This window comes from Cervus elaphus, chromosome 24 (genome assembly GCF_910594005.1).
Source record: "Cervus elaphus chromosome 24, mCerEla1.1, whole genome shotgun sequence".
Taxonomy (NCBI): domain Eukaryota; kingdom Metazoa; phylum Chordata; class Mammalia; order Artiodactyla; family Cervidae; genus Cervus; species Cervus elaphus.
Genome location: NC_057838.1, coordinates 55,978,030 through 56,004,637, shown reverse-complemented (window position 1 = coordinate 56,004,637; position 26,608 = coordinate 55,978,030). Strand labels below are relative to the sequence as shown.

Genomic DNA, 26,608 nt, shown 5'->3' with positions numbered 1-26,608 from the left:
ATATATTGATAAGTATATAACTACTTAGAAAACATGGAATGGTACAGCCCCCAAAATGATAAGGGTGGTTATGCCTGGGGAGAGGACACAACCTCACTGTGTTCAGAAAGACTGACGAAAAATTTATGCTACGTGATAATTTTTTTTAATTCCACTTTTTAAAATGACAATGCAAATAAACTTTTGCATTACTCATAGTTTAAAATAAATAAAAATCTAATTGTATGTAACAAGAAATATGGGCCCTCCAACAAGAAAGAAATTTAGTTATGTTATTTTGGCTCAGTCAGGTTACATGAATAGAAAACTTTGGATCTGTCCAGGGAGAGAGGGCTCATGGTGGGGGCAGAGCAGGGGCAAAAGGAGGACCAAAAACTGTAAGTAACAGCACTGCCAGGTCTTGGAGAGAATGGAGGCTCCCTATCTGATATCCCAGGAGACCAGGTGGCTCAGAGGCGATGCCAGAGCACCCATTGAACTTAGAATTCAATCTCTCTTTTCACCACTGCTTCTGCTACTGTTACACTGCCATCCTTTCTCTCCGCCTCCTGGCTTCTGCTAAGGACCTTCTCTTCAGCTCTCCCCCAACTTCTCTGTTACTGTACGGGCTCTGTGTCTTTATAGCTTGAGTTCAAACACTTCAAGACAGCACAAAGCATATTTAATGAACTCATCTATCATTCCATATATTTCTATTCTGTTTTTTAAAAATAATTTTATTTATGGCTGTGCTGGGTCTGTTGCTTTGAACAGGCTTTCTCTCGTTGCGGTGAGTGCGGGCAGTTCTTCACTGCAGCGCACAGGCTTCTTATTGCAGTGGCCTCTCTTGCAGTGGAACATGGGCTGCAAGGTGCTCAACAGTGTGGCTCACAGGCCCCAGAGCGCGGGCTCAGTAGTTGTGCATGGGCTGAGTTGCTCTGCGGCATGTGGGATCCGCCCAGACCAGGGATCGAGCCCAAGTCCCCTGCACTGGCAAGTGCATTCTTATCCACTGTGCCACCAGGAAGTCTTCCTATCCCATGTAATCCTCAGGAAGGATAGCTCTCTGGAATTCAAGGAATTACCTGACTAGTCTGTCCAACCTAAAACCTCAGAATTTGTCCTGGATTCCCCACCTTCCTCACATCCCCCACTCCATATCCAATTCCTCCACACATCCTGACAACTATCCCTCCAAAATGGATGGCAAAAACATCCTGTTCTCTCCACCTCCACATCTTCTCTAGGTCCAGCCTACCATCTCTCCTCACCAGGATATCTGCAATGACCTCTCAGCCTCCTCTCTGGCCCCATACAGGCCATTCCCCACATAGCAGGCAGAGTGGTCTATTAGGAATGGAAGTCAGGTCACCTGCCATCTTGCTTAAATCCCTCTAATAGCTTCCCACTGCACTGTGGACACAATCTTATTTCCTCACTGTTGGCCAACAAGGCCCTCCTCGGCCTGTCCTTTGCCGATTTCTCCAAGTTCACCTTTAATGTGTACATAAAAGCTCACTCATTCCTGAAGGCCTAGGTACTCACTTCTACCCCCCACCTGGAACCATTATCTGATCTGTTGTATTTGCCATTAAATGGTCCTCTTCATATTTGTTTGATTTCTCCACACTTTGCTCCAAAAAAAACCACACCACTATGTAGGCTCCCTGATAGTAGGGGATTTTTGCCTATTTTCCTCACTGCTCCATCCCTTGTGCTTAGGGTAATATGGGCTTCTTTGATGATATCAATGAATATTTGTTAAATAAATGAATGAACAAATGAACAAATTTACAGCTGACACAGCACTGGCAAGACACAAACCTAAAACTCTAAGCTAGGTTTGTTTCTGAGCCCAAAAATGATGAACTCAACCGCTATGCTATATAGTCCCACTGACCCATCCCATCTACTCCCCCATCTCTCTCCGCTTCTCTCCCTCTGCCCCCACAAACACATGCCAAATGACACCCCAGCCACAGTTAATTACTCACTGTTCCTCAGCAGGCCACACTTTCACCCTCTGTATTATATCTTATTATTCAAATACCCTTTCCCCCCGCCCACACCTTTTCCATCATAGCAAACACTTTTCATCCTCAGTGGCCACGTGAAAGTCCTCTCCTCTTTAATGCCTGTCTGGACTCCGTCCCCAACAGGCACAGTAATTCCCAAGGATTCACAGTTCTTTGTTTCTGCCTATATTACTGAATGTAATCTATTATGCTGTTTTCGGTTCTGTGTCTCTACAAGGGGAGATCCTAATGTCATCTAACTCACTCTGAAGTTTCTCTGTCAGTAAGTATTACAGAAAATTGTTATAAGTCATTCTAACTGTGGTTACTTTGCCCATATAAAAGTTCTATAAAATAAGAAAGTCCATCAGAATCAGGTAGCATGAACTTCACAGGATTGATAAGAGAATTATTTGGCATCACAGATGGGCTTGGTACCTGACAAATGCTCAATAAAGATGATAATGCTACTATAGTTTTAGTTAGTGGTACATAAGACCTCCTTGACAAATTGACAAAATGTGTCAGCTTGCATTGATGCCATTAGTAACAATGATTCTACCGGTTTTTACAACTGTAAGCATCTAAAGAAAGAAACAAACAAACTGTAGTCGCTCAGTCCTGTCCAACCCTTTGTGACCCTGTGAACTGTAGCCCGCCAGGCTCCTCCGTCCATGGGGATTCTCCAGGCAAGAATACTGGAGTGGTTTGCCATGCCCTTCTCCAGAGGATCTTCCCGATCCCCGGTCTCCTGCACTGCACACAGATTCTTTATTCATAATCATCTAAGGGAAAAGCACTTTAATTTTGTTAATCATTAGTATAAAGCAGTAGTTTGCCAATAAATACAGTGTCTGTAAATCTTCCTAACTTGAAATACAAATTCCAGGTTATAGATAGTACAATGCCTAGGATAAGGCTTTGTGTGGTAATTTATTTCTAAATGACTGGCATTATAGCAAAGTATTATAAAAATGAAAATAAATGCAAAGCTGAATCCACTTTCCTACAATGGTCAGTCAATGCAGGGCTCTGAAACGTTTCTAAAACTTATAAAGATTCTTTGCGATAAACCACAGTATCGAAGGAGAGGGACATGAGCAAAACTAAACATTACAAAAGGAGATAAAATGTAAGACAAGCTAGCTCCAACCTCAGCAAATGTACAGTCAAATTAGAGAACAATTCTAGAATATCAATGTTTAATACTGTTCCGAGAGACAGCAGAAAAAGTGACCAAGGCCACATAATCCAGAGACTATGGGCACAAATAGATGTCTGCCAGTACCCAAAGATATGCGGAAAGTGAAGACGAGAAACATGTCCAAAAAGAGAGAACTGAAAATGAGCTTGCCAGGAACTTACCTGTACAAGTCCTGTTAACTGGACAAATGAACTATTTTCAAATCTACCATGTCCTAATTTTCTCTCAAATATTCCACAAATTAATGAGCATCCCTTTCTTATGTTTGCAAATTCACTCTATAGTACCTTAAGGTATCTTGATCTTAGCGCGATTGTATTTCATCCAACATGTGGTATTACTTTAAAATTCACTTTCTAGAAAAAGACTAGAGAAACTGGCTTGCTTCTTCTAGACTGGAATTTAGATAAACTCAATTTACAAAACACACACTGGCACACTCCAGCAAGTCCCTACTGACAGTGCTGCTCCTTTCGTACTATCCAAGATTTTTAAAAAATCAGCATGGAGAAAGAATAAAACTAACAAGGTTCTGCTACCTGTATCTCATCTTTTATATACTTTCTCTTTCTATAACACGTAAGATAAATATTTAGAATTCCCTGAGTCAGACTTTTGTTTTACCAATCAGAAAACAGCCAGATTATAAGATTAATACAAGAATTCAAAGAGGCAAAAATAAAGTCTTCTAAATTTCTAGACTGAGAGTAAAATAGAAATTAGATCCTGTGATAACTGATACCCACCAATGTGGGTAAAAGAAATGATGTCAAGCAAAAATCATGTGGCCACGGTCTGTGCCTGGCAGCCCAAGCCATTTCCAAGGAAGTTATCAAGGACTGACCCTGCCTAAAATGAGTGAGTCATCAGCAGGCCCCTGACATCAGCCAGCTGCAAAGTCTCATGGTGACTGGCCAGATTGAAAAAAGATTTCCAAAAGCTTCAACATAAAAAGCCCAACCAATTTAGCTTACCTATCAGATTTCCCAATGCTTTCTTCTAAGTCTTTTACAGCCAAAATGCCATCTCATAAAAACAAAGGCCTAGAAAAATTACAAAAAGTTAAAACAAGACTTTCTCCCTCTGAAGAGTATACTTCAGTTGATTTGATAAAAGGTCTGAAATCATCTTCAGGGTCACCAATCAAACTTAGAATAATTTAACTGCAACAGCATCTGTAAATATGAGAACATAAAGTCCCAAAATAGGTAGATGGGAGACATCTTGTGGCATCTTCGTGTCACTGGGAATGAAATTCAAGCCACTGACTCACATATTTTCATTTTATTTTCAGTGTTTTTGTATGTAAATATCAAACATGCAAAAGTACAGAGAACAGTATAATGAATCTGCAGGTACTCATTTCCCACTTCAACAAGCATCCACTCCTGGGTACTCTTGTTTTGCCTATGACCTCACCTCCTTCCCTTCCCAGGCCCTTGATTATTTTAAACCAAACCCCAGGTATTATATCATTTCATTTGTAAATATTTTAATATGTGTCCTTAAAAGATAAGCAGTCTATGTTTTTTAAAAAAATGTTATCACACCTAAGACAAGTTTACCAGTGACTCCTTACTATCATCAGTTCAATCTTCAAATTTCCCTAGTTGGCTCATAATTTTACCATTTTGTTTATTTGAATCAGGATCTAAATAAGGTTCATACATTATAATTGGTTCACTGGTCTCAAGTTTTTTAATCAATGATTTCCCTCGCTACCTATGTCTCTTTTCCTTGAAAACTCATGGTTGTTTCTAAAAACTCAAAAACAAAAAACTGCACGGAGTCATCTATCCTATTCTTCAAATTTCCCACGGTGGGAAGCCTGCTCACTGAATCCCTTGGCATTGTTTGCTAAGTTCCTCTCTGTCCTCTGTATTTCCAGTAAGTTTCAGGTTGGACTTTTCGAGCAAAACTGTTTCACTGGCTTCTATCAGGAAGCATGCAGTATTTGATGTGGCATCCATTAATGCTCAATCCCCAGATCCATGAAATCATTAGAGGTTGCAAAATGGTGAGAGTCTAGCATTCTTTCTTCATTTATTAGCTGGAATATTTCTACAAAGACAATCTTCTCTGCTGCAACTCTTTGCTACCCTGAGGTAGCATTTATATAAGTAAGTTATAATGAGGACTCATTTCTTTCCATTTATTGCCAGTTTCAAAAATAAAGTCTACAAAAATAGAATCTACAAAAATAAAAAAGTTTTTTTAAATAGTACTCATCCTGAACTCAGGGACTGAATGAAGCATATGTCATGTACTATTAAAGCTCATATTCTTTGTTCAGTGGGCACATTTTTTAAAAAATTTGCCCCTAACTCCTTTTGATGTGTCTTATCAATGAAAAGAAGAGAAGTGAAAGGCAAAGGAGAGAAGGAAAGATATACCTATTTGAATGCAGAGTTCCAAAGAATAGCAAGGAGAGATAAGAAAGCATTCCTCAGTGATCAATGCAAAGAAACAGAGGAAAACAATAGAATGGGAAAGAATAGAAATCTCTTTAAGAAAATCAGAGATACCAAGGGAACTTTTCATGCAAAGATGGGCACAATAAAAGACAGAAATGGTATGAACTTAACAGAAGCAGAAGATATTAAGAAGAGGTGGCAAGCATACACAGAAGAACTATACAAAAAAGATCTTCACAACCCAGATAATCATGATGGTGTGATCAATCACCTAGAGCCAGACATCCTGGGGTTCAAAGTCAAGTGGACCTCAGGAAGCATCACCATGAAGAAAGCTAGTGGAGGTGATGGAGTTCCAGTTGAGCTTTTCAAATCCTAAAAGATGATGCTACAAAAGTGTTGCATTCAATATGCCAACAAATTTGGAAAACTCAGCAGTGGCCATAGGACTGGAAAAGGTCAGTTTTCATTCCAACCCCAAAGAAAGGCAATGCCAAAGCATGCTCAAACTACCGCACAAATGAAATCATCTCACACACTAGTAAAGTAATTGTCAAAATTCTCCAAGTCAGGCTTCAACAGTACATGAACGATGAAATTCCAGATCTTCAAGCTGGATTTAGAAAAGGCAGAGGAACGAGAGATCAAATTGCTAACATCCGTTGGATAATCAAAAAAGCAAGAGAGTTCCAGAAAAACGTCTACTTCTGATTTATTGATTATGCCAAAGCCTTTGACTGTATGGATCACAACAAACTGTGGAAAATTTTTCGAGAGATAGAAATACCAGACCACCTGACCTGCCTCCTGAGAAATCTGTATGCAGGTCAGGAAGCAACATTAGAACTGGACATGGAACAACAGACTGGTTCCAAATCAGGAAAGGAGTACATCAAGGCTGTATATTGTCACCCTGCTTATTTAACTTATATGCAGAGTACATCATGAGAAATGCTGGACTGGATGAAACACAAGCCAGAATCAAGATTGCTGAGAGAAATACCAATACTTTAGATATGCAGATGACACCACCCTTATGGCAGAAAATGAAGAAAAACTAAAGAACCTCTTGATGAAAGTGAAAAAGGAGAGTGAAAAAGTTGGCTTAAAGCTCAGCATTCAGAAAACTAAGATCATGGCATCTGGTCCCATTACTTCATGGCAAATAGATGGGGAAACAGTGGAAACAGTGACAGACTATTTTTTTGGGCTTCAAAATCACTGCAGATGGTGACTGCAGGCCTGAAATTAAAAAACACTTGCTCCTTGGAAGAAAAGTTATGACCAACCTAGACAGCATATTAAAAAGCAGAGATATTACTTTGCCAACAAAGGTCCGTCTAGTTAAAGTTGTGGTTTTTCCAGTAGTCATGTATGGATGTGAGAGTTGGACCATAACAGAAGACTGAGTGCCAAAGAATTGATGCTTTTGAACTGTGGTGTTGAAGAAGACTCTGGAGAGTCCCTTGGATTGCAAGGAGATCCAACCAGTCCATCCTAAAGGAAACCAGCCCTGAATATTCATTGGAAGGACTGATGCTGAAGCTGAAACTCCAATACTTTGGCCACCTGATGCGAACGGCTGACTCATTTGAAAAGACCCTGATGCTGGGAAAGATTGAAGGCGGGAAGAGAAAGGGATGACAGAGGATGAGATGAATGGATGGCATCACTGACTCAAGGGACATGAGTTTGAATAAACTCTGGGAGTTGGTGATGGACAGGGACGCCTGTTGTGCTGCAGTCCATGAGGTTGCAAAGAGCCGGACACAACTGAGTGAATGAAATGAACTGATAAATCTTTGACAGCTTCCCTACTTTCCTTACTCTTCCCTGGCAGCTCAGTGGTAAAGAATCTGCCTGTAATGCAGGAGACCCTGGGTCAGGAAGATTCCCTGGAGAAGGGAATGAATCCACTCCAGAATTCTTGCCTGGAAAATCCCATGGACCGAGGAGCCTGGTGGGCTAGGGTCCACGGGGTCACAAAGAGTCGAACATGACTGAGACACTAACTTTTGTTTTTTTCACTACTTTCTAAAATGACAAGATTTCACCATTTCCTCTCCCAGGCACAGACTTATCCATTTCCATAGACGCCTGTAGTGGGAAAACAGCGAATATGATGCTTGGAAAGGCTATCACTACCAGAGATGGATCCTTATTTCTAGGACTTTGCAGGGACACAGCTAGGATATAACCGATACAGATAAGTTACATAGATATTGATATACTGATATAGATTTTTTAAAACACACATCACAGGACTACAGTATTTTTACTTAACTTCATCAATCTCACATCTGTATCTTCTTCCTCCCAAGTTCTGAAAATCCAAGCTCTTAATGATGCCAAAAGAAACACTCATTTGTTTTACCCCATTCTTTGCACACACTTGTCTTAGAATAAATAATTTCCTATAATAAATAATATGCACTACAACCAATAATATAATCATTGAAAAAAGTTTAAGATTCTATGTAGTTTTTTTTGTCTGGAACTATACAGTATTTCACTAGAGATGTTACTCAAAGTACTGTATTTTATAGTCACCTGGAATAGATCCTCACTGTGTGGGGATAACACCACTCACATTAGTAAACTGGTTCATTTGTTTCATTTTCCTTTAACTTTTCAGAAACTGCCTTTTTTGGATTTAATTTTGTTTTTTAATTATGTAAAATACAGTTTCAAAGTAAAACCTACAATACAAACTATATGCAAAGAAGTCTAAGTTCTCTCTCCATGTTCATTCATTCTATTAACAAAACCCCTCAAATTTGTTTTTCAATATTATGGTTTGTCCACCATTTTTTTTTAATCTAAACAAATATATATATATATATATATATATATTCATACATATATTTATACATACATGTGCATTTCTTCAATCTCTTAGGTTAATAGCAGGTTTATACACTTTTCAGCAATCTATTTTTTTTCCACCTCACCATATATCCAACAGGTCACTCCATATCAATATATAGAGATATTCTTCATCTTTTACACAGCTACATAGTAATCCATTTGCGGATCACAGTGACTTACTCAGTAAGTCCCATTCTGACAGACATGTTGGTTTCTAGTCTTTTACTATTACAGATGATATTGTAATGAAAAATCTTGGCTGTTCTATAATTTTGTCAGTGTATCTTTGGAATCTACTCCTAGGATTGGGATTTCTGAGTCAAAGGCAAACTTGTGTGAACTGCTAGATGTTGGCAAATTCCTCTCTGAAAGGGGATGTACCATTTTGCATTCCTAAGAGCAGTGGTACTGTAAGGCTAGTTTTTCCCCACCAATAAGTAGCATATATTTCAAATCTTGGAATTTTTGCTAATCTAACAAATGAGCAATCATTTTTCAATGTAGTTTTAATATGCATTTCTCTTATGTATCAGGTTGAGCATCATAAATTAAGGACTACTCACTTCTACTTTTCTGTGTATAACCTATAATATTATGACCATCGTTCTATCTATATATTACTATCCTTTGGTTCTATAGGTTATTGGTCCCTAGGGTTGTTTATAAAAACTTTATTAAAGATAAAAACCCTCTTTTTGCAGCATAACTAGCAAGTATATTGCTCAAGTTGTTACTTGTCTTTTACTCTATGATAATTTTTGCCAGGCACAAATTCTTTATTTCATGTCATCAAGCTTATCAATCTTACATATTTTTGCTACTAGCAGATCTTGATTCATAGTTAGGAATATTTTCCCCATAACAAAGTTACAGAAGAGTTAATTCATGTTTTCTCATAATACTAATATTAAAGCATCACCTAAAAAGGAATATTTCCATTGCTACCATGATGCAATATCTCATCTAATCCTCCCACTACACTTCCAGTAATGCCAAAGATCAATAATAGATTCAACAAATATTTTTGCAGTCCCTACATTGTGCCAGGCACTACTCTCAGAGCTCAGATACTTCAGACAGTAAGTCAAAACATCCCTTTCTTCAATAAATTTATGTTGTGGTGATGTTTTCCTTCTTTATAAATATTAGGTTAACAAAGGGTTAAAATAAATACTTAAGTGCATGCAGCACAGTAATGAAAACTCCAGCTAGGCCACAATGTCTCTGAGGAATAAGACTGTATTTTTGTGTACTATACAACCTACATTATAAACTTTGTCCAAGAAAGTGACACTTGAAAATTTAAAGATCTATAAATGAAAAAGGCTCTGACCATAGAGACAAGTTCTCCTTCTGGTTAGTTACTTCCATGGTCTTCCTCAGAGGCCCTGTTACACGCCCAAAGTCTTTATGGATTACTCTGATAAGCAACTAACAGCTCACTGGACTGTATTTTCCATGAGTCAACCCTAGTGGATACTCAAGGACAAAAAGAAATAAAAAAAAAAAAACTTAAATATTTCTCAATAATCATATTATGAGTGGTAATGCCGAGAACATTTATCTCTTGTTCATTTTTGTATTCCTGGCATTTAGCACTACACCTAACCCACAAAAGGCATTTAATTTAGTAGGCTTATTTAATCTACAGAAGATCCAACAAAGAAGGTTGCCAAAATGATGCTATTTATCTAGCTTCCATACCTTAGTGTTCTGTTTCTTCTAACACATACACACAACACACACACATACACACAGCAAAAAACAAATATGATTAAATTTTTCCAAATTAAATCTTTAAAACTCATGTACATCTTTCCATAAATGTATTTTTCAACTTTGGATGGGAGTGAGGTAGAAGAGTTGACAAACCCTAATGTCTAGATCTCTGGCAGTCCTAAGCAATTCTCCTAGTCATGCGTTTCCCTTTTTCTTCAACTACTCTCACAAGAGTTGCCAAAGGTGATCATAGCCATGGAGAACCAACCCTCTGACACCCAGCTTTGCTGGCACTAGCTAAGCAGTCACATTCAGTAAGCGAGGAGCTGGGTCTTCTTCTTCCCTTCACATTTCACAAGATCTTAACAATAGAACTTACGATCTGTCCAGTTTCAAATTAACAACTGCCAAGTAGTATTGTAGAGGCCGAATATTATTCTATTAATAAGGATTTGATAAATCCCTTACACTGAAAATTTTAAATAATAAAAAAATACATGCAAAAAAATAAATTTCACACACTTCAAGAAAGAAATGCTGGCCATAAAAACAAATTTCTAGAGTTAAAATGATCCTCCCCCACACAACTTATTACCTCAAGTTGTATTCTCCCCTTTTTAAAAAAATAAAACAAGAAGGGTGAAATATATGTCTGTATAGAATAAATATCTGTATTTAATTTAAAAAGAATAAAATTCATATGAGAATGGGTAAAAGATTCTTGCAGAAGCCCTGCAATTTAACTTCACTCTTTACATTTTGGTTTGATATGTAAATACACACATAAAGAAGCCCAACCACAGCAAATGTTATCCTTTTTCCAGAGGAATGGAGGCAAGTGTTACAAATGTGGGTCCAGTGTCAGGGAGAACTTAATCACAATGTACACTGGTTATTTCCAAATGGTGATTCCAAAAGGAAAAAAAATAAATGGAAGTACTTAATAAATTCTGTTTTCCATAAAATTTATACCAAAAAAAAGAAAGTGAGCTTGGAGGTCAGTGAGAGTTTGGTTGGATTTTCCTCCTCCTAAATTCTGTCATCTCCTTTTCTAAAGTGGCAATTTTCAGCTTCCCACAGACATGACATAAATATATTCTTTTTTTCCTGCAAACCATTCACCAGTAGGTAGCACTTACCATGGACATGTACTCTCTCACAGATGATTAACTACTTGTATATTGTCACTTTAAGTTGCAGCTTAATATAGTATAGACATCTTTTATAAAATAGAAATAAAAAGCACTACTGATCTATTGCTTTTCTTTCAAAGAATATAAATGGCTCTGACCCTGTATCTCTATACCCCCCCCCAAAATGGATACACATTATGAAGGGATGTAATACAGAAATTAAAATGAATCAGTTATCTTAATTACATGTTGAGCCACACAGTTCAAATAACATCCCAATGAGCTCAGATAGAAGGGCCAAATTCCTTTGCTTCACTAGAAAAATACGTTGTTCAAAGTAAGTTGACAATGGGCTAAGGATTGGAAAGTTTTTGATTAAAAAGGGATTTTTGTTGGAACATTTATAATGAGATTTGAGCTGCAGTAACAATATAAAATTGAAAGCAGAATTACATATAAAATGGTACTGTAAAATATCATTATTTTAGTACAATGGAAAATAAGGTGCTTGTGGTTTTACTCTATAAATTCTGTGTTGTCTGCTCATATGTATTCCTTCTTGGCCGTCCTCTAAATAGCCATTCTGATGTCCAAGTTCTTCTGCACCAGCGTTCATTTGTGGTGGGGGGAACCCACACAATCAACATCTCCTGGGCTCTGCTTTTTTCCTCCATTTTATTGGCTTTTCAAGACTAATTCTTGTCCACGCATCACACTGGTGTTCAATTACACGGCAGACAATGAATTTTCCTAATCCATTTAGTGTGCTGACAGAGTCATGTTCACAATTTATAGAATTTCCTTTTAGACATCTACCTATTTCACAGTTGATTAAGATTCAAACTGAACACCTGTGTTTATGAAGTCAAAAGCAATTTTATACTAACAAGGTGTTAAATATGGCATTTTCTGAAAGCCTGAACAATGATAACAAAAGCACTGGGCTCTGGACCTATGGAATAAAAGAATGCTTGTAACTACCTGTACCATCCTTTAGCAGGACCCCTTAAAAAAAAGTCACAGAACTGCAGCCAACAACCAGGACACATTTTAATTACTTCACCGCAAGTCTTTCCTTTTTCACCTTAAGAAAGCAAGAGTAGGAGACTGACTTGCAAAGTGTACCCAGGTATCTAAAATCTGCAGAACAGCTAAAAATCTGAAGTGAAACCTAGCTCCTTTAAACAATGTCTTTACTAGCTAGATACCAAGACATTTTCAGCATTCTGGGGCCCCCAAAGGCTGACCCTGGCTCATTTTTGTGTGACCCCAAAGTTTTCACATCATTAATAAAGAGAGAATCAAAACAAAGCCCACAGACATTAGGGGAGGGGAATGTGTGTAGTTTGGCACTGCCATCATACATACCCTCAAAATGAAAAGGGGAAAAAAATAAAATGCACGTAGCAGAGGTGGTGACCCCTATAATGACTGTGGTTCCCAAGATTTTTTTCCTACTGGTAATAAACTATTTTGCAGACCTCCCAATTGTGGCCACCATGATAGTTATAGCTTTGCAGGTTTATGTCTTTTTCTTGAAGTTAAGAGTGTTATCAATAAAAATTTCAAATGATGCCTTTCCTGGTCAAATAAAAACATTTTAAAATGTGAAGCCAACGATGGGATTAGAATGAAAAATACAAGTGACACCAGGATTTTGTTTTGTATATTTTTTCACCAACCTCTTTCATTTATTAATTTTAAAGACATTCCTTGAAAGTCTTAAAAGTGATACAATGCACCCTGATTTGGCACTGGGGTGTTTTGACAGTCTTAAAAGTTGGTTCCATCATTTGCTACTAACTTTTTGAAAAAAACAATTCACTTTTAAACGCTGTGATTATGAAGGGCATTAAACAAAAGTCTATCTCAAAAAGGACAATTCTAATATTATCGTTTGAAAGCTGGGCTAAAGTGATTAAAAAGGACTTTACTGCTTGCCAGTCAACAGGGGCAAGAGGTAAAAAAGAAAACTGTAATTATTTTTTAAAAGTAAAGGAGCACTCTTTGTAAATCCCATCTTACATACTGTGGAAAATACGATTTCCAGTCATTTAAAAAACTCCTTTTGTCAACATGTGTGAGTTTAGAAGAAGGAGTAGTTCCTCAAGTATATGAACAGTTTGCAAAGCCTTATGTGAATGCATCTTGTCCCACAGCCCCTGGACACCATAAAGCATTCCCAACTCCTTGTCAGTGTGACCTTTATAACCAGGAGTCCTGGCCTCACCTTGAAGTAGGGTGGAGGAGCCATTTCAATGAGAAAAAAACCCCAGAAACAAGGACTCATAAAATGTGTCTTTTCTCCATAAAACAACATTTTCAGAGTCAAAAGCTTGGTTTTATGATTCATCATGAAAACTGACAGCTCCACTAGCTGTGTTATCACACTGAATCCATGACTCAGAGGAACAAAAAATGCTGCCATGGGCTTAAAAAGCACCTCCTCCTCCACCAGTACCTTGTACAAACTCCCTAAAGAAATTATCATCACCATTTCTCTTAAGAATGCATTTAATTTTTATACTACAAATGTACAGTATGTGTATCATAGACCATTTAAAGATCACCTGAGACTCTAACAAAAATAAAACACAGTAAGATACTGTTGTCCATTCCTTTTTTTTTCCTACAAAGGGTGAATGCATGTGTGAATATGTACATATATGCACAATCCTAAACATTTTTAAAGAAATAAAAATTAAATAATAAACAATACATTCTTCTCAATATACTGGAATTCTAGACTTCATAAAAATGGTATCCTCCCTAACGTTTGGACAACATCCCTCATTAATACACCCACAGTGCTACTGCTACAGCCACAATGTTACTGTAAGAACTTACAGTCTCGGAGTTATTCACTCTTATCCTTATTCATAGACAGTGTAGGGTTGTATCTGGTGAGCATTCTTGAATCCCTAGTGAACCTCCCTATTAAATACAGAATTATAAAATCTGGCATAACCTTTGCCATGAATATTAAATGAGATAATGTACATCACTTCCTTAACACAAAGAAAGCCCTTGGTCCACTGGGACTCTTGAAAAGTGTTAGATTTCTAGGTAAGAGTTTTAGAACTTGAGAATCCAAGTCTGTCACTCCCTGTTCTGTGACCTTGAACAAGATACATATTCTCTCTGAACCTCTATTTCCTAGTCTTAAAAAATGGGGACAACAATACCAAATTCACAAGTTGTAAGTCAAGTTTAAAATAACATATTGCATGAAAAACAGCCACAGTTTTTTGAAGTCAAGAGAGCAGGCATGTCTTGTACTTAGTAGACATTTGAGCAATGTAATTAAATTACTAAATTCAAGACCAGTATCCTCTGAGATTATGGATCCCACATTGTCCAACACCTTGTGCATCATTGATGCTTAATAAAATATTTTCAAATAATATGCTGCTTGTTCAGACAAGTTGAGGGGAGGGTCTATCTAAAGTATAGCTGACTGAAGCATTTCTAAGTAGATGCAGTAACTCCTGAAATAATCTGTAAGTTTATAAATATAATTCCTTTTCTCAAGGAGAACCAGAGGATCAGTTTAAATCAAACATAAAATCTTAACATTAACAGTGTAATCACCTTAGGAATACTGGAGTGGGTAGCCATTCCCTTCCCCAGGAGATCTTCCCAACCCAGGGATCAAAGTAACATCTCCTGCATTGGCAGGCGAATTCCTTACCACTGAATCAGGAGGGAACCTTTAGCAATATTAGCCTTAAATTACAAGAGATATAAATGGCTATATTCATATACCTTGCATACTTCAGTCACCAAAGGAGCTAAACATTTATTTCTAGCTTCTTCGTTTCCTTTTCTCTGCTTTTAAAAAAGCAAAGAGAGATGAAGTCCAATTAAGATTTTGTGTGGGATTATTACCAACCAGTGATAATGGATTCAGTGAGTGGTCAAGGTATTCTGATCAGATCTCTATCATATATCCATATACCCACTATAATGTTGACTCAATAAAGGCAGGAACCAAATGTGGCACATAGTAGTCATTCAAAATATATATGTTGAATGAAAAATTCACGAAATCCATAGGGCAGGGATCTTTAATGTGAAACTCTTGGAAATGCTTCAGGGTATATGTAAACTACCTAAAAGTATATATGTTATGGCATGTGAATATAAGTATTCATGTGCTGAGGTTAATTTTCTGAGGAGTGAACCAACAGACTGCATGACATTTTCTTATATTGATGACATTTAAAAACCAAAATCAAAAATGTTATGGATCTTTGCCAAGGAGCTGCCACTAACCTAACCTGCATGTGTTGCCGTTCACCTTCTCAACACTAAACCCATACATTTTTTAATTCACAGGTTTTCAAGTGTTTTCTTTTAGACCAGTAGAAGGTTTCCCTAACTACTTGGAACAGAAATGAGTATAAAAGCAACCATCACATACCACTATCATATAACGTATCTTCCAGAAAACATACAGAAGAGACATCATGCTTGGCAGTTTGGGAATTATGCTGGGCTGGGGCAAAGTGTACTTGCAAGAAAACACAAAGACATCTTTTAATTTGAAGCCAGAGCAAAATAGATGGCATTTTCATAGTATCTTCATTTCTCTGCATCATTCTAAGACATAAAAAAGTGACTCAATTGAAATATAAAAGTCTGAACTCAATAAAAGCAGACACCAAAAATTCAAAGGAGACCCACAAGGGTAGAACACACAGAATGGATGGTAAGAGGAGAAGTGAGGTGGAGAGTTTTCCCCAAATATCCTGATATACAGTAGAGATAAAAATCACAGCAATGATGATAGTCAACACAACTGATAGTTAAAACCCTTTAGAAGAATCTAAACATTCTCACATGGACATGTCGAGTGGGCACAACACTGCTGTTTTACAAGCAAGATGTGGGGGCTCAGAAATTTAAGTCTTGTTTACGTCACAGTGATTAAATGGGGAGATTAAGGCATGTGCACACATCTCCCACTTCTAAATGCTGCTTTTTCATATCACATTTTCCTTCAGATGATAAAATAATAGCTAGGCCTTTCTTCTATCTAATTTCTGGATATGTTGGCAATTATTCATTGAAATTCATAAAAGTCAAGGCACTAAAGTCAATTTATTATTATCTCTATGCACATGAAATTAATGTGTTGGTTGATAAGGGTAAATTAGTACGTGGAAAACATCAAGGGAAGTAGCAAAATAAGATACTTGGCGTTAGGGTTCTTTGAAGCTATTTTAAAAAGTAAAATGCTATGTTAAGAGCTATGTGGTGTCTCTGTATGTGTGTAATTATTATTCTATTGATTTACTGCACACATGTCAAAGAGCATCTGGGCATCTGTACAAGTTAAAACAAATCTATCCAGGAGCCAAGCCACATAGCCACAAACCCAGACAACTTGCCTCCCCCCTTGTCCCACCCTTCAACCTACCACCTCCCAAATGCAAATTGCATGGTGTTAAAAGCCTTCCTCACAGAGATGAACTGTTGAGTCAGTGTCATCTGTCACTTTCACCATATTCTAAAAGAGAAGCCAAAGATAGCTAATGGCACAGGTTTTCCAGAGTGCCAGAAGGCCTCTTCCCATTCTAGAGAAAGTCGTCTTCTGTTTCGGCAAGGGCGTTCAGTAAAGACTCAGGCATCTACCTGGAAGAAGCTATCACTTATAACCTCTTCTAAGGATGAAAACCATACCTTTCGCAGGAATGTAAACTCAGTTCTTTCCTTGTAGGGCACAAGGAAACATCTTACCTACTGAATACTCACCCATTAACCCACATTAGGTAGGGAGACTCTTATTTTCCTCTGTTTTGCCAAGAAGCAGGAAAATCACTTTAATGTACTTTACCGGGCTGCCAAAAATCCTTTGCCTATGATCCAACAATTAGAGCTAATTTCAACCTAAATTGCTTCCTCTAAGAGATGGATACCATTAAATAACTGTTTCCATTTCCATTTACGAAGACTTTAAAAAAAGAAAAAAGGCAAAAGAAAATTCCTTGTATGTTTCCAGCTGATAAAATCATTAATCTCACACTCGCAACTTCAAAGAGAAAACCAGAAAATCATCTCACTTTCTCTACACACGGAGAATAATTTTTTCTACTTCAAAGTGCCGTCTCTTTATTGGGTCATTTTAATTATTGAATGTGGGATGGAAGCTATCCAGGTAATGTCACCACTGTCTTTTTCATGAAATATATATAGGTCTAATTTGAACTACATTAATTCGAGAGATGCAAAAAACAAGGGGACAGAATAAGAAAAGGGAAAGAGGCTGGGGAATAGAGCACTCATCAGTACAAGGCAGTGAAAGGAAGACAGTAAGTTTTTCTAAGCTGACTTTTCTCAATCTTTCCTCCTGGAGGGGAACTATCAAGAAGCCCGGGCCATATCTCAACAGACTGCCTTGCGTCTTAAGTTTCCTTCTACCCAATACACAGCAACAGTAACTTCATTAGTAGTGATAGTGTTACTGTCAATGTGAGGCAACTGTGATGCAATCTGTTGCTGTGTGAACAACCACTTTAAAGAAAAGCTTGTGATCATAGAAAGGAGGTTAGCAAATCTGGCCCTGTTCAGAGTAAGACTGTTAGAGAGGAGACAAGCCAGGCATGCAAATTCCCAATCAATCCTCTCACCAAGAAATCACACACCATAAATGGCAGACTTTTTCTGTAAAGGACCAGAGAGTAAATATTTTCAGCACAAAAGCAACCAAAGACAGCACATAGATGAAAGAGTATGGTTGTGTTCTAATAAAACTTTATAAAGTCAGGCAGAGGGCAGGATTTGTCCCAATAAGCCAATAGACAAGTGCTACATGGAAATGTTCTATAGCTGTGCTGTCCCATACACTAGTCTCTAACTACATATGACTACTAAATACATGAAAAGTGGCTAGTGTGACTGAGAAGCTACAGTCTAAATTTAACTGCACTTTAATTAATCTAGATTTGAATAGACCCATGTGCCTGGTGGCTATTGTATTAGACAGCATAGTTTTATAGGATTAGATAGCATAGTTCTATAGTATATATTATACTATATAGTAATAATATATACTATATATTACTATATATAGTATACTATATATATAGTATAAGGTGTATATATACTATATATTACTATATATATAATAATATATACTAATATAGTATTAGCATAGTTTTATAGGATTAAATAGCACAGTTCTATAGTATATATTATACTATACAGTAATAATATATACTATATATTACTATATATATATATAATAATATATACTAATATAGTATAGTATTAGACAGCATAGTTCTAAGTTCACTGCTATTCACTGCTGTTTCCTCAAATATTATACAAGTCAACCTTCAATTAAGGTATAGTTCATTTATGCCTTAAAAATTTAAATATCCAAGCTTCTACATTACAGTCGAACTGTACACAACTAAAAATGATATTTCTTAACTGTAAAATACCTACATCATTGAGGCCAAAATGACAGTTTTAGCTTGAAGCTACCAATTAACTGCCTATTGACCAATGAAGTGCATAGACCGATCAGGTCCATGCCAAGACCTATCCAACCTGGAACCTGTTTCCTTTCTCCTCTGTACATTTTCCTGCACCTTGACTGAGGGCACAGATCTACTTTATGGCCCCAGTAATTCCTACAGAAAATCCAAACTTCCCCAAAGACCCCAAAATGTATACATGCAAAGACATGGCTTCAAGAGCACAAGAAACAACATGCAACTCAAGTAGATTGCCTTCTAAAGTAATCCATGTAAAACAGTGCCTCAACACAAAAATGAGGGAGATTCACTGTATTCTCTGTTATTGACTCCATGTAATAATTTATATTCTAGTAACTGTTTTATTTACATAATAACTTGTGTTTTGCATTTCTTAGCAGACCCAAAGGTATAATTCAAGGAGAAGAAGCAAGAAAGTAGGATACCAACAAGGATTTAGCTTTTTTTTTTCCTAAGTATGAATAAGAAATAAAAATAAAAAATCACATTTCATTTAAGAAACTGTGTGAATAAGTTGAAATAGTATCAACTTTCTTCAAAGGGTAGAATACTCTTGAAATCTGAGGACTCTCTTTAGGAAGTAAGAAACGTAAGGGTGCCAGGAGTGAAGCCTACACAGATACGCACAGTACAGGAAGGTAGAGGACATTCTGATGCTTTTATGATTTTTGATAAAATGAAACCATTTAAGGTACAATCATTATCTGTGGTTCCAACATCCAAAAATAAAACTACAAAAAATGAAAAAAAAAAAAAAGAAGAAAAGCAAACTGTGAAGCAAACTCCTTTGGTGGCACAACCTAGTACAAATCAATAGGAGGTTTCTTATATATACTTTAATTAGTCTACTTAAGTGTAAAAAAAATTTTCTCTGCATAATTATTCATATATTTGTTTATGGGATATTGCTGCAGCCCCACTGGGAGTGTTAAACAATCTGTGATACAAGCAACAGATCTTACCTTTCCAAAATCCCCAAGGTATCTGATATCCAAGATGTATCTGGCCCCAAGGATTTGGATAAGGGAGTCTTCTAATGAAAGCTGTTTGGGTAGGATATTTGCTGTCAATTCAATGTCTACTGTCCTGAAACAGTACCTTACCTCAGTCTGAAGAATGGCAGCTCTCTGTTCTTTGGCAGTAAGTGACTCTTTAAGCACTTCAATGTGTTGCTTGCAATCTGAATTCTGATTGCTAAGAGTTTCAAGCTTTGTTTGTAAGGCAAGAAGTTCTGACTCTTTCTTTGAAAGCTCCTGCTTCAGCTGATCAATCTGTAAAACAATGAAATTACAAAAAATTATAAGCCACAGCTCCTTCTCTTTACCTTTGAGGACTACTCAATTCTCTTAAATTTTCTTTTTTTTTTTTCTTTTTTTTTTTTTTAATTTTTTTATTAGTTGGAGGCTAATTACTTCACAACATTTCAGTGGGTTTTGTCATACATTGATATGAATCAGCCATAGATTTACACTTATTCCCCATCCCGATCCCCCCTCCCACCTCCCTCTCCACCCAATTCCTCTGGGTCTTCCCAGTGCACCAGGCCCGAGCACTTGTCTCATGCATCCCACCTGGGCTGGTGATCTGTTTCACCATAGATAGTATACATGCTGTTCTTTTGAAACATCCCACCCTCACCTTCTCCCACAGAGTTCAAAAGTCTGTTCTGTATTTCTGTGTCTCTTTTTCTGTTTTGCATATAGGGTTATCGTTACCATCTTTCTAAATTCCATATATATGTGTTAGTATGCTGTAATGTTCTTTATCTTTCTGGCTTACTTCACTCTGTATAAGGGGCTCCAGTTTCATCCATCTCATTAGGACTGGTTCAAATGAATTCTTTTTGACGGCTGAGTAAAATTCCATGGTGTATATGTACCACAGCTTCCTTATCCATTCATCTGCTGATGGGCATCTAGGTTGCTTCCATGTCCTGGCTATTATAAACAGTGCTGCGATGAACATTGGGGTGCACGTGTCTCTTTCAGATCTGGTTTCCTCAGTGTGTATGCCCAGAAGTGGGATTGCTGGGTCATATGGCAGTTCTATTTCCAGTTTTTTAAGGAATCTCCACACTGTTTTCCATAGTGGCTGTACTAGTTTGCATTCCCAACAGTGTAAGAGGGTTCCCTTTTCTCCACAGCCTCTCCAGCATTTATTGCTTGTAGACTTTTGGATAGCAGCCATCCTGACTGGTGTGTAATGGTACCTCATTGTGGTTTTGATTTACATTTCTCTAATAATGAGTGATGTTGAGCACCTTTTCATGTGTTTGTTAGCCATCTGTATGTCTTCTTTGGAGAAATGTCTGTTTAGTTCTCTGGCCCATTTTTTGATTGGGTCATTTATTTTTCTGGAATTGAGCTGCAGGAGTTGCTCAATTCTCTTAAATTTTCAAGGGCTAGTGATCATTAATCCAACATGGCAGACCATGAGCTTAAAAATACGGCCTTGGGAGTCACTTAGTCTTAGGGGTCTGGGGAGGCTCTTCAGAGGCGACTGACAATAGAAAACAGGAAAGGTAAAGTCCACAAGATGCTTTCTATCTTCCACACCACTGAGAACCAAGGTTCACAAGGGAATAAAGGCTTCCTGGCCAAACCCACAACTCATCCAAGAAAAAATAAGGTCTACTGACCATGGTCCTCAGAAGGGTCAACAGGGAGCTAACAAAGGTAATTACCCAAGACAGAACCTAGACCTTCTCTGATACTACACAATAGAAATGATCATTCAGGAGCATCATTCGACAGAAGAGAATCCTCACCCCAAAAAGTAAGCATTGAGGGATCTTTTTTCTAACATTACATATTAAAAAGATAAAAAAGAACATCAAAAATACATAAAATATTAAAATACAAGAAACATCCATTATTCAATTACTTAAAAAATCACTAGAACTACCCATATCCCAACCCATTTCTATTTCCTTTCCCTCCCTTGAAACAATCACCACTCTAAATTTTGTGTTCATCTTTTTCTTATTTGTCTTTCAAGCTTAACTTGTTTTTTTGCACCTGTAAATTCTACACTATTTAATTTCACATGGTTTTTAACTTTATTTGCACTGTTTTTTTTCTTCTTTAGCTTTTTGCTTTTTTTCTACTCAATCTAATATCTTCAAGATTAAATCAAGTTACTGTTTGTACAATGTGTTCACTTTCATTTTCATTAAAGTACAAGCTTGCTCCTTGGAAGAAAAGCTATGACCAACAAAGATAGTAAACTAAAAAGGTCCATCTAGTCAAAGCTTGGTTTTTCCAGTAGTCATGTACGGATATGAGAGTTGGACTATAAAGAAAGCTGAGCACTGAAGAATTGATGCTTTTGAACTGTGGTGTTGGAGAAGACTCTTGAGAATCCCTTGGATTGCAAGGAGACCCAACCAGTCCAACCTAAAGGAAATCAGTCCTGAATATTCATCGGAAGGACTGATGCTAAAGCTGAAACTCCAATACTTTGGCTACCTGATGCGAAGGGTTGACTCATCTGAAAAGACCCTGATGCTGGGAAAGATTGAAGGCAGGAGGAGAAGGGGACGACAGAGGATGAGATGGTTGGATGGCATCACCGACATGATGGACATGAGTTTGAGTAGGTTCTGGGAGTTAGTGATGGACAGGGAAGCCTGGCGTGCTGCAGTCCATGGGGTCGCAAAGTCAGACACGACTGAGCGACTGAACTGAACAGTATTCCATTGTAAGATTTCATCAAAATGTATTTGTCTACTGTGCTGTTAACAGACATTTGGGCTTATTTCCAGGTTTGTTATTATGAAAAATGCTATTCTGAACATTCTTATACATACTGCTTGGTACACACTGTAAAAAATAATCTAGGAATTAAATAGCTGGAACACAGAGTAAATAGCTGGGGCACATCTTCATATTCACTAGATAACATTAAAGTGTTTTCTAGTGGACTTAATTTCTATGGTCACAAGCAGTGTGTAAATGTGCCAATCACTCCATGTCTTTGCAATATCATATGTCATTGCAGTTTTACATTTTGGCCAGTCTGGTAGGAGTTATGGTAGAAGACCTCGAGAAATGACTGCCACCAATTTCTTTATACTTAGACACATATGCCATTCCTCACAACTAAAGGAGGAGTCTATTTACCCTCGAGCATGGACTGGACTGTGACTTGCTTCAGCTAGCAAAATGCAGAACAAGTGTCAGTATGTGTGTTCTAGCCTCTAGGAGAACTAGCAGCTTTAGCTTCCTCTCACTGGAAGCTAACCACCAAGGCAGAAGTCCAACCGCCCTGTGACCACTTGGCTGTGAAGAAGTCTATGCCAGCCACACTATCAAGCCACACAGAAAGACAGAAAGGAATTTTTCTGATATTCCTGGTGGAACTTGTGGCTTCTGTCTTGTTCCTGGTCTTAAAAGGAAGAATTTCAATGTTTCATCATTAAGCTCGGTGTTTGCTTTAGCTTTTTAAAGGCATTCAAGTTTTAGAAAGTCCCCTTTTATTACAACTCTGCCAAGAGTTGATTTTTTTTTTATCATTAAGGAATACTTAATATTATCAAGCATTTTTCTTGCACCTTGTGATTTATCATATTTTCACCTTTAATATAATAAATTATATTAATGGATTTTTAAAAATATTACTCTCTCCATGCATTACCGTGAAAAATTCCACTTCGTCATGATGCATTATTATTTTTATATATTACTGGATTTACCTTGCTAATATTGTGTCATCATTTCTACATTTATGGGCAAGACTGATTTGTAATTTTCCTTTCTTGTGCTATCTTTATCAAGTTTTAGCATCAATTTAGCCTTCCAAATAAAGTAGGGAGTGTTCACTCTTTTAGTGTGTTCTGAAATGATTTGTGTAAAACTGCAAATTTTTTTTTCACTAAAGTTCATTAAACATCACCCAAAAAACCATCCAGAGCTGGCATTTTCTTTTTCCAAAGACCATTCCTTACTTCATCCATCTTTAATAATTATAGGAATATCTATGTTTCTAATTATGTGAATCAATTTTGCTAAGTTGTTTTCATTAAAAAACTTTCATTTCATCTAAATTTTCACCCTGTTAGCATGAAATTTTCATAAAATTCATTTATTTTTGATATTATGGTATCTATGAGTATCTTTTTTCATTATTGGAATTTTTATTCTTAATTATTTTCTTGATGAATCTCAGCAGAAGCATGCCCCATTAAATAACCTCTTCAAAGAGCCAATTTTGGTTCTGTTGATCATCCAACGTTTTTATTTTCTGTTTCATTAGTTTTGGCTCTAATTTTAAAATTATTTTCTTCTTAATACTTTCCTTGGGTTTATTCTATTTTCTTTTCCTAAGCTTAAGTTGGAATATTATCTCACTAATTTTCATACTTTTTTCTTTCCATGTATGAGCCTTAAGAGTATATATTTTCCTGTCAGTATCATTTTAGCTCACTCTCTCTAGTTTGATATACCTTGACATTATTGTACAGCCTTAAATATTTTCCAATCTCCATTATTATTCCTTGACCCATGAATAACTTAAAAGTATGTTTCTTAATTTCCAATTGAGTGTTTCCTAGTTATCTCTTTTTTTTTATGTCTTACTTCTTCCTGAGTAGAGAACATGGTCTGTTCTACAGTTATCATTTGAAATTTGGTGTATCTTGCTTTATGCACAATATGTAGTCAGTAATCATAAATGCATTCTGTATACTATTTGCTTAAAAAGATTATGGATCCAACAGTTGTTGGCTGTAATATTCCATATATGTGCCTGACATCTGATTACACTTTTATTTTTAGAACATTTCCATCATCTTAATATGAAACTCTATAAGTAAAAAAAGTCATTCTTCATTCCTCATCCTCTACACCTAGCCCTAGGCAACCAAAAATCTACATTATCTCTATGGATTGGCCTTTTCTGGGAATCTCATATAAATGCACTCTTCAATATATGTATTTTGTCACTGGCTTCTGTAACATAGCAGAACATTTCAAGTTTCATCCATGTAGCATGTATAAATACTTCATTGCTCTTTATAGCTGAGTAATATTTCACTGTATGAATATACATAATTGTTTCTATCCATTCACCAGTTGATGGACACCTAAGTTGTTTCCACGTTTTGACTATTAATAATGCTGCTAAGACCATTCATGTTCAAGTGTGTGGAGACATATGTTTTCATTTCTCTTGGATATAAACACAGGTGTGAAACTGCTAGGTCACATGGTAACTATGTTTAGCTTTCTGAAGAGTTTCTAGCTGTTTTACAAACTGACTATACCATTTTACATTCCCACGAGACACATGAGGGTTCTAGTTTCTTTAAAACCTCACCAGGACTTGCTGTCATCTGTCTTTTCACTCATCACCATTCCAGTGAGTATAACGTGGTTATCTCCTTATGGTTTTGCTTTTTTCTCTAATGCCTAAGATGCTATCAAACATCTTCTTCCATACTTATTAGACATTCATATATCTCCTCTGGACAAATGTTCTGTTAAGACTTTTTCTTTGCCTCTAAGATTTTATGTCTTTATTTTGATGCAAATAGAGAGATTTCATTTTATTTACCCTATTTTGGGTATTTGAAGACTTCTGAATTTGTAGACTGATACCTGTGAAAATTCTCAGCTTTTATCGCTTCAAATATGGCTTCTGAATAATAACTGTCCCTATTCCATCTCTCTTTCCTCAAGACTTTGGGTTAGATTTGTGCTAGATCTTCTTATTCTCTCTTCTATGCATCTTTAACGTTTTCTACCTTTTTATCTTTTACTTAATTTCTTCTGCCCTATTTTCTAGTCTATTAAGTTCCTCTTCTGCTATGACCACTCTGCGATTAAATGTATTTCTCAAACTTTTAAATTTCCATTTTTATATTTTTCCATTTCTAGGTCATTTGCTTCTTTTTAAATTTCCTTGGTATTATTTATAGCCTCTTGCCCTTTAGCCATATTTTCAACTCCTTCTTTTATCTAACATGTTAAACATACTTATTTCATAGTGTTTGTCTCAAAATTTCAATTTCTGAAGTCTCTCTCTTCTAATTCTGCTGTTAATTCTTTCTACTGGCTTTTGCTTATGGTGGCTTGCTTTCTTGAAGGTTCTGTAATTTTTTTTAAATTTTTACTCACATGTTTTGGAACTTTCTCTGGAGAAAAATACTGAGGGGTCTTAGCTGAACATGTGGTCCTTCAGAGCATTTATCTCAGCCAATACCTGGGTACTACCAACATGGGCTCCTTTAAACTACATTCTGTACTGAAAGTTCTTGGACCACCTCACACTGCACATCTGTGTAACAGCCAGCTGTGGTTACGGATTCTCAGTGCTAGGTTTTTTCACCTTTATCTTGGCTCAAAGATTTTAAATAGGTAAATAAATGATTTTCCCTGGAGCCCCTTAGTCTAGGTGGGAGGAGAATAGAGTGGGCAGTTTATTTTTACTTTTAGTTCAGTTCAGCCACTCAGTCGTGTCCGACTCTTTGCGACCCCATGAATCGCAGCACGCCAGGCCTGCCTGTCTATCACCAACTCCCGCAGAGTTTACTCAAACTCATGTCCATCGAGTCGGTGATGCCATCCAGCCATCTCATCCTCTGTCGTCCCCTTCTCCTCCTGCCCCCAATCCCTCCCATTATCAGGGTCTTTTCCAATGAGTCAACTCTTCGCATGAGGTGGCCAAAGTAATTTTACTTTACTCCTGCATTAGGAGTCTAGCTGTCTGGGATCCCAGCTTTATGTGGTAGTGGGACTCCTACTTGGCTCCTCATTTTGAGCAGGCTCAAACT

General features: G+C 37.0%; 1 protein-coding gene across 1 annotated transcript in view; it reads right to left on the bottom strand.

The window, feature by feature from the left end:
* Positions 1-26,608, bottom strand: part of ERC2 (ELKS/RAB6-interacting/CAST family member 2) — a 981,757-nt gene that overhangs the window by 637,796 nt on the left and 317,353 nt on the right. Inside the window, exon 8 of the mRNA XM_043885488.1 lies at positions 19,941-20,108. Coding sequence (XP_043741423.1) covers positions 19,941-20,108 — 168 coding nt within the window. The remainder of the gene's footprint in view (positions 1-19,940; positions 20,109-26,608) is intronic.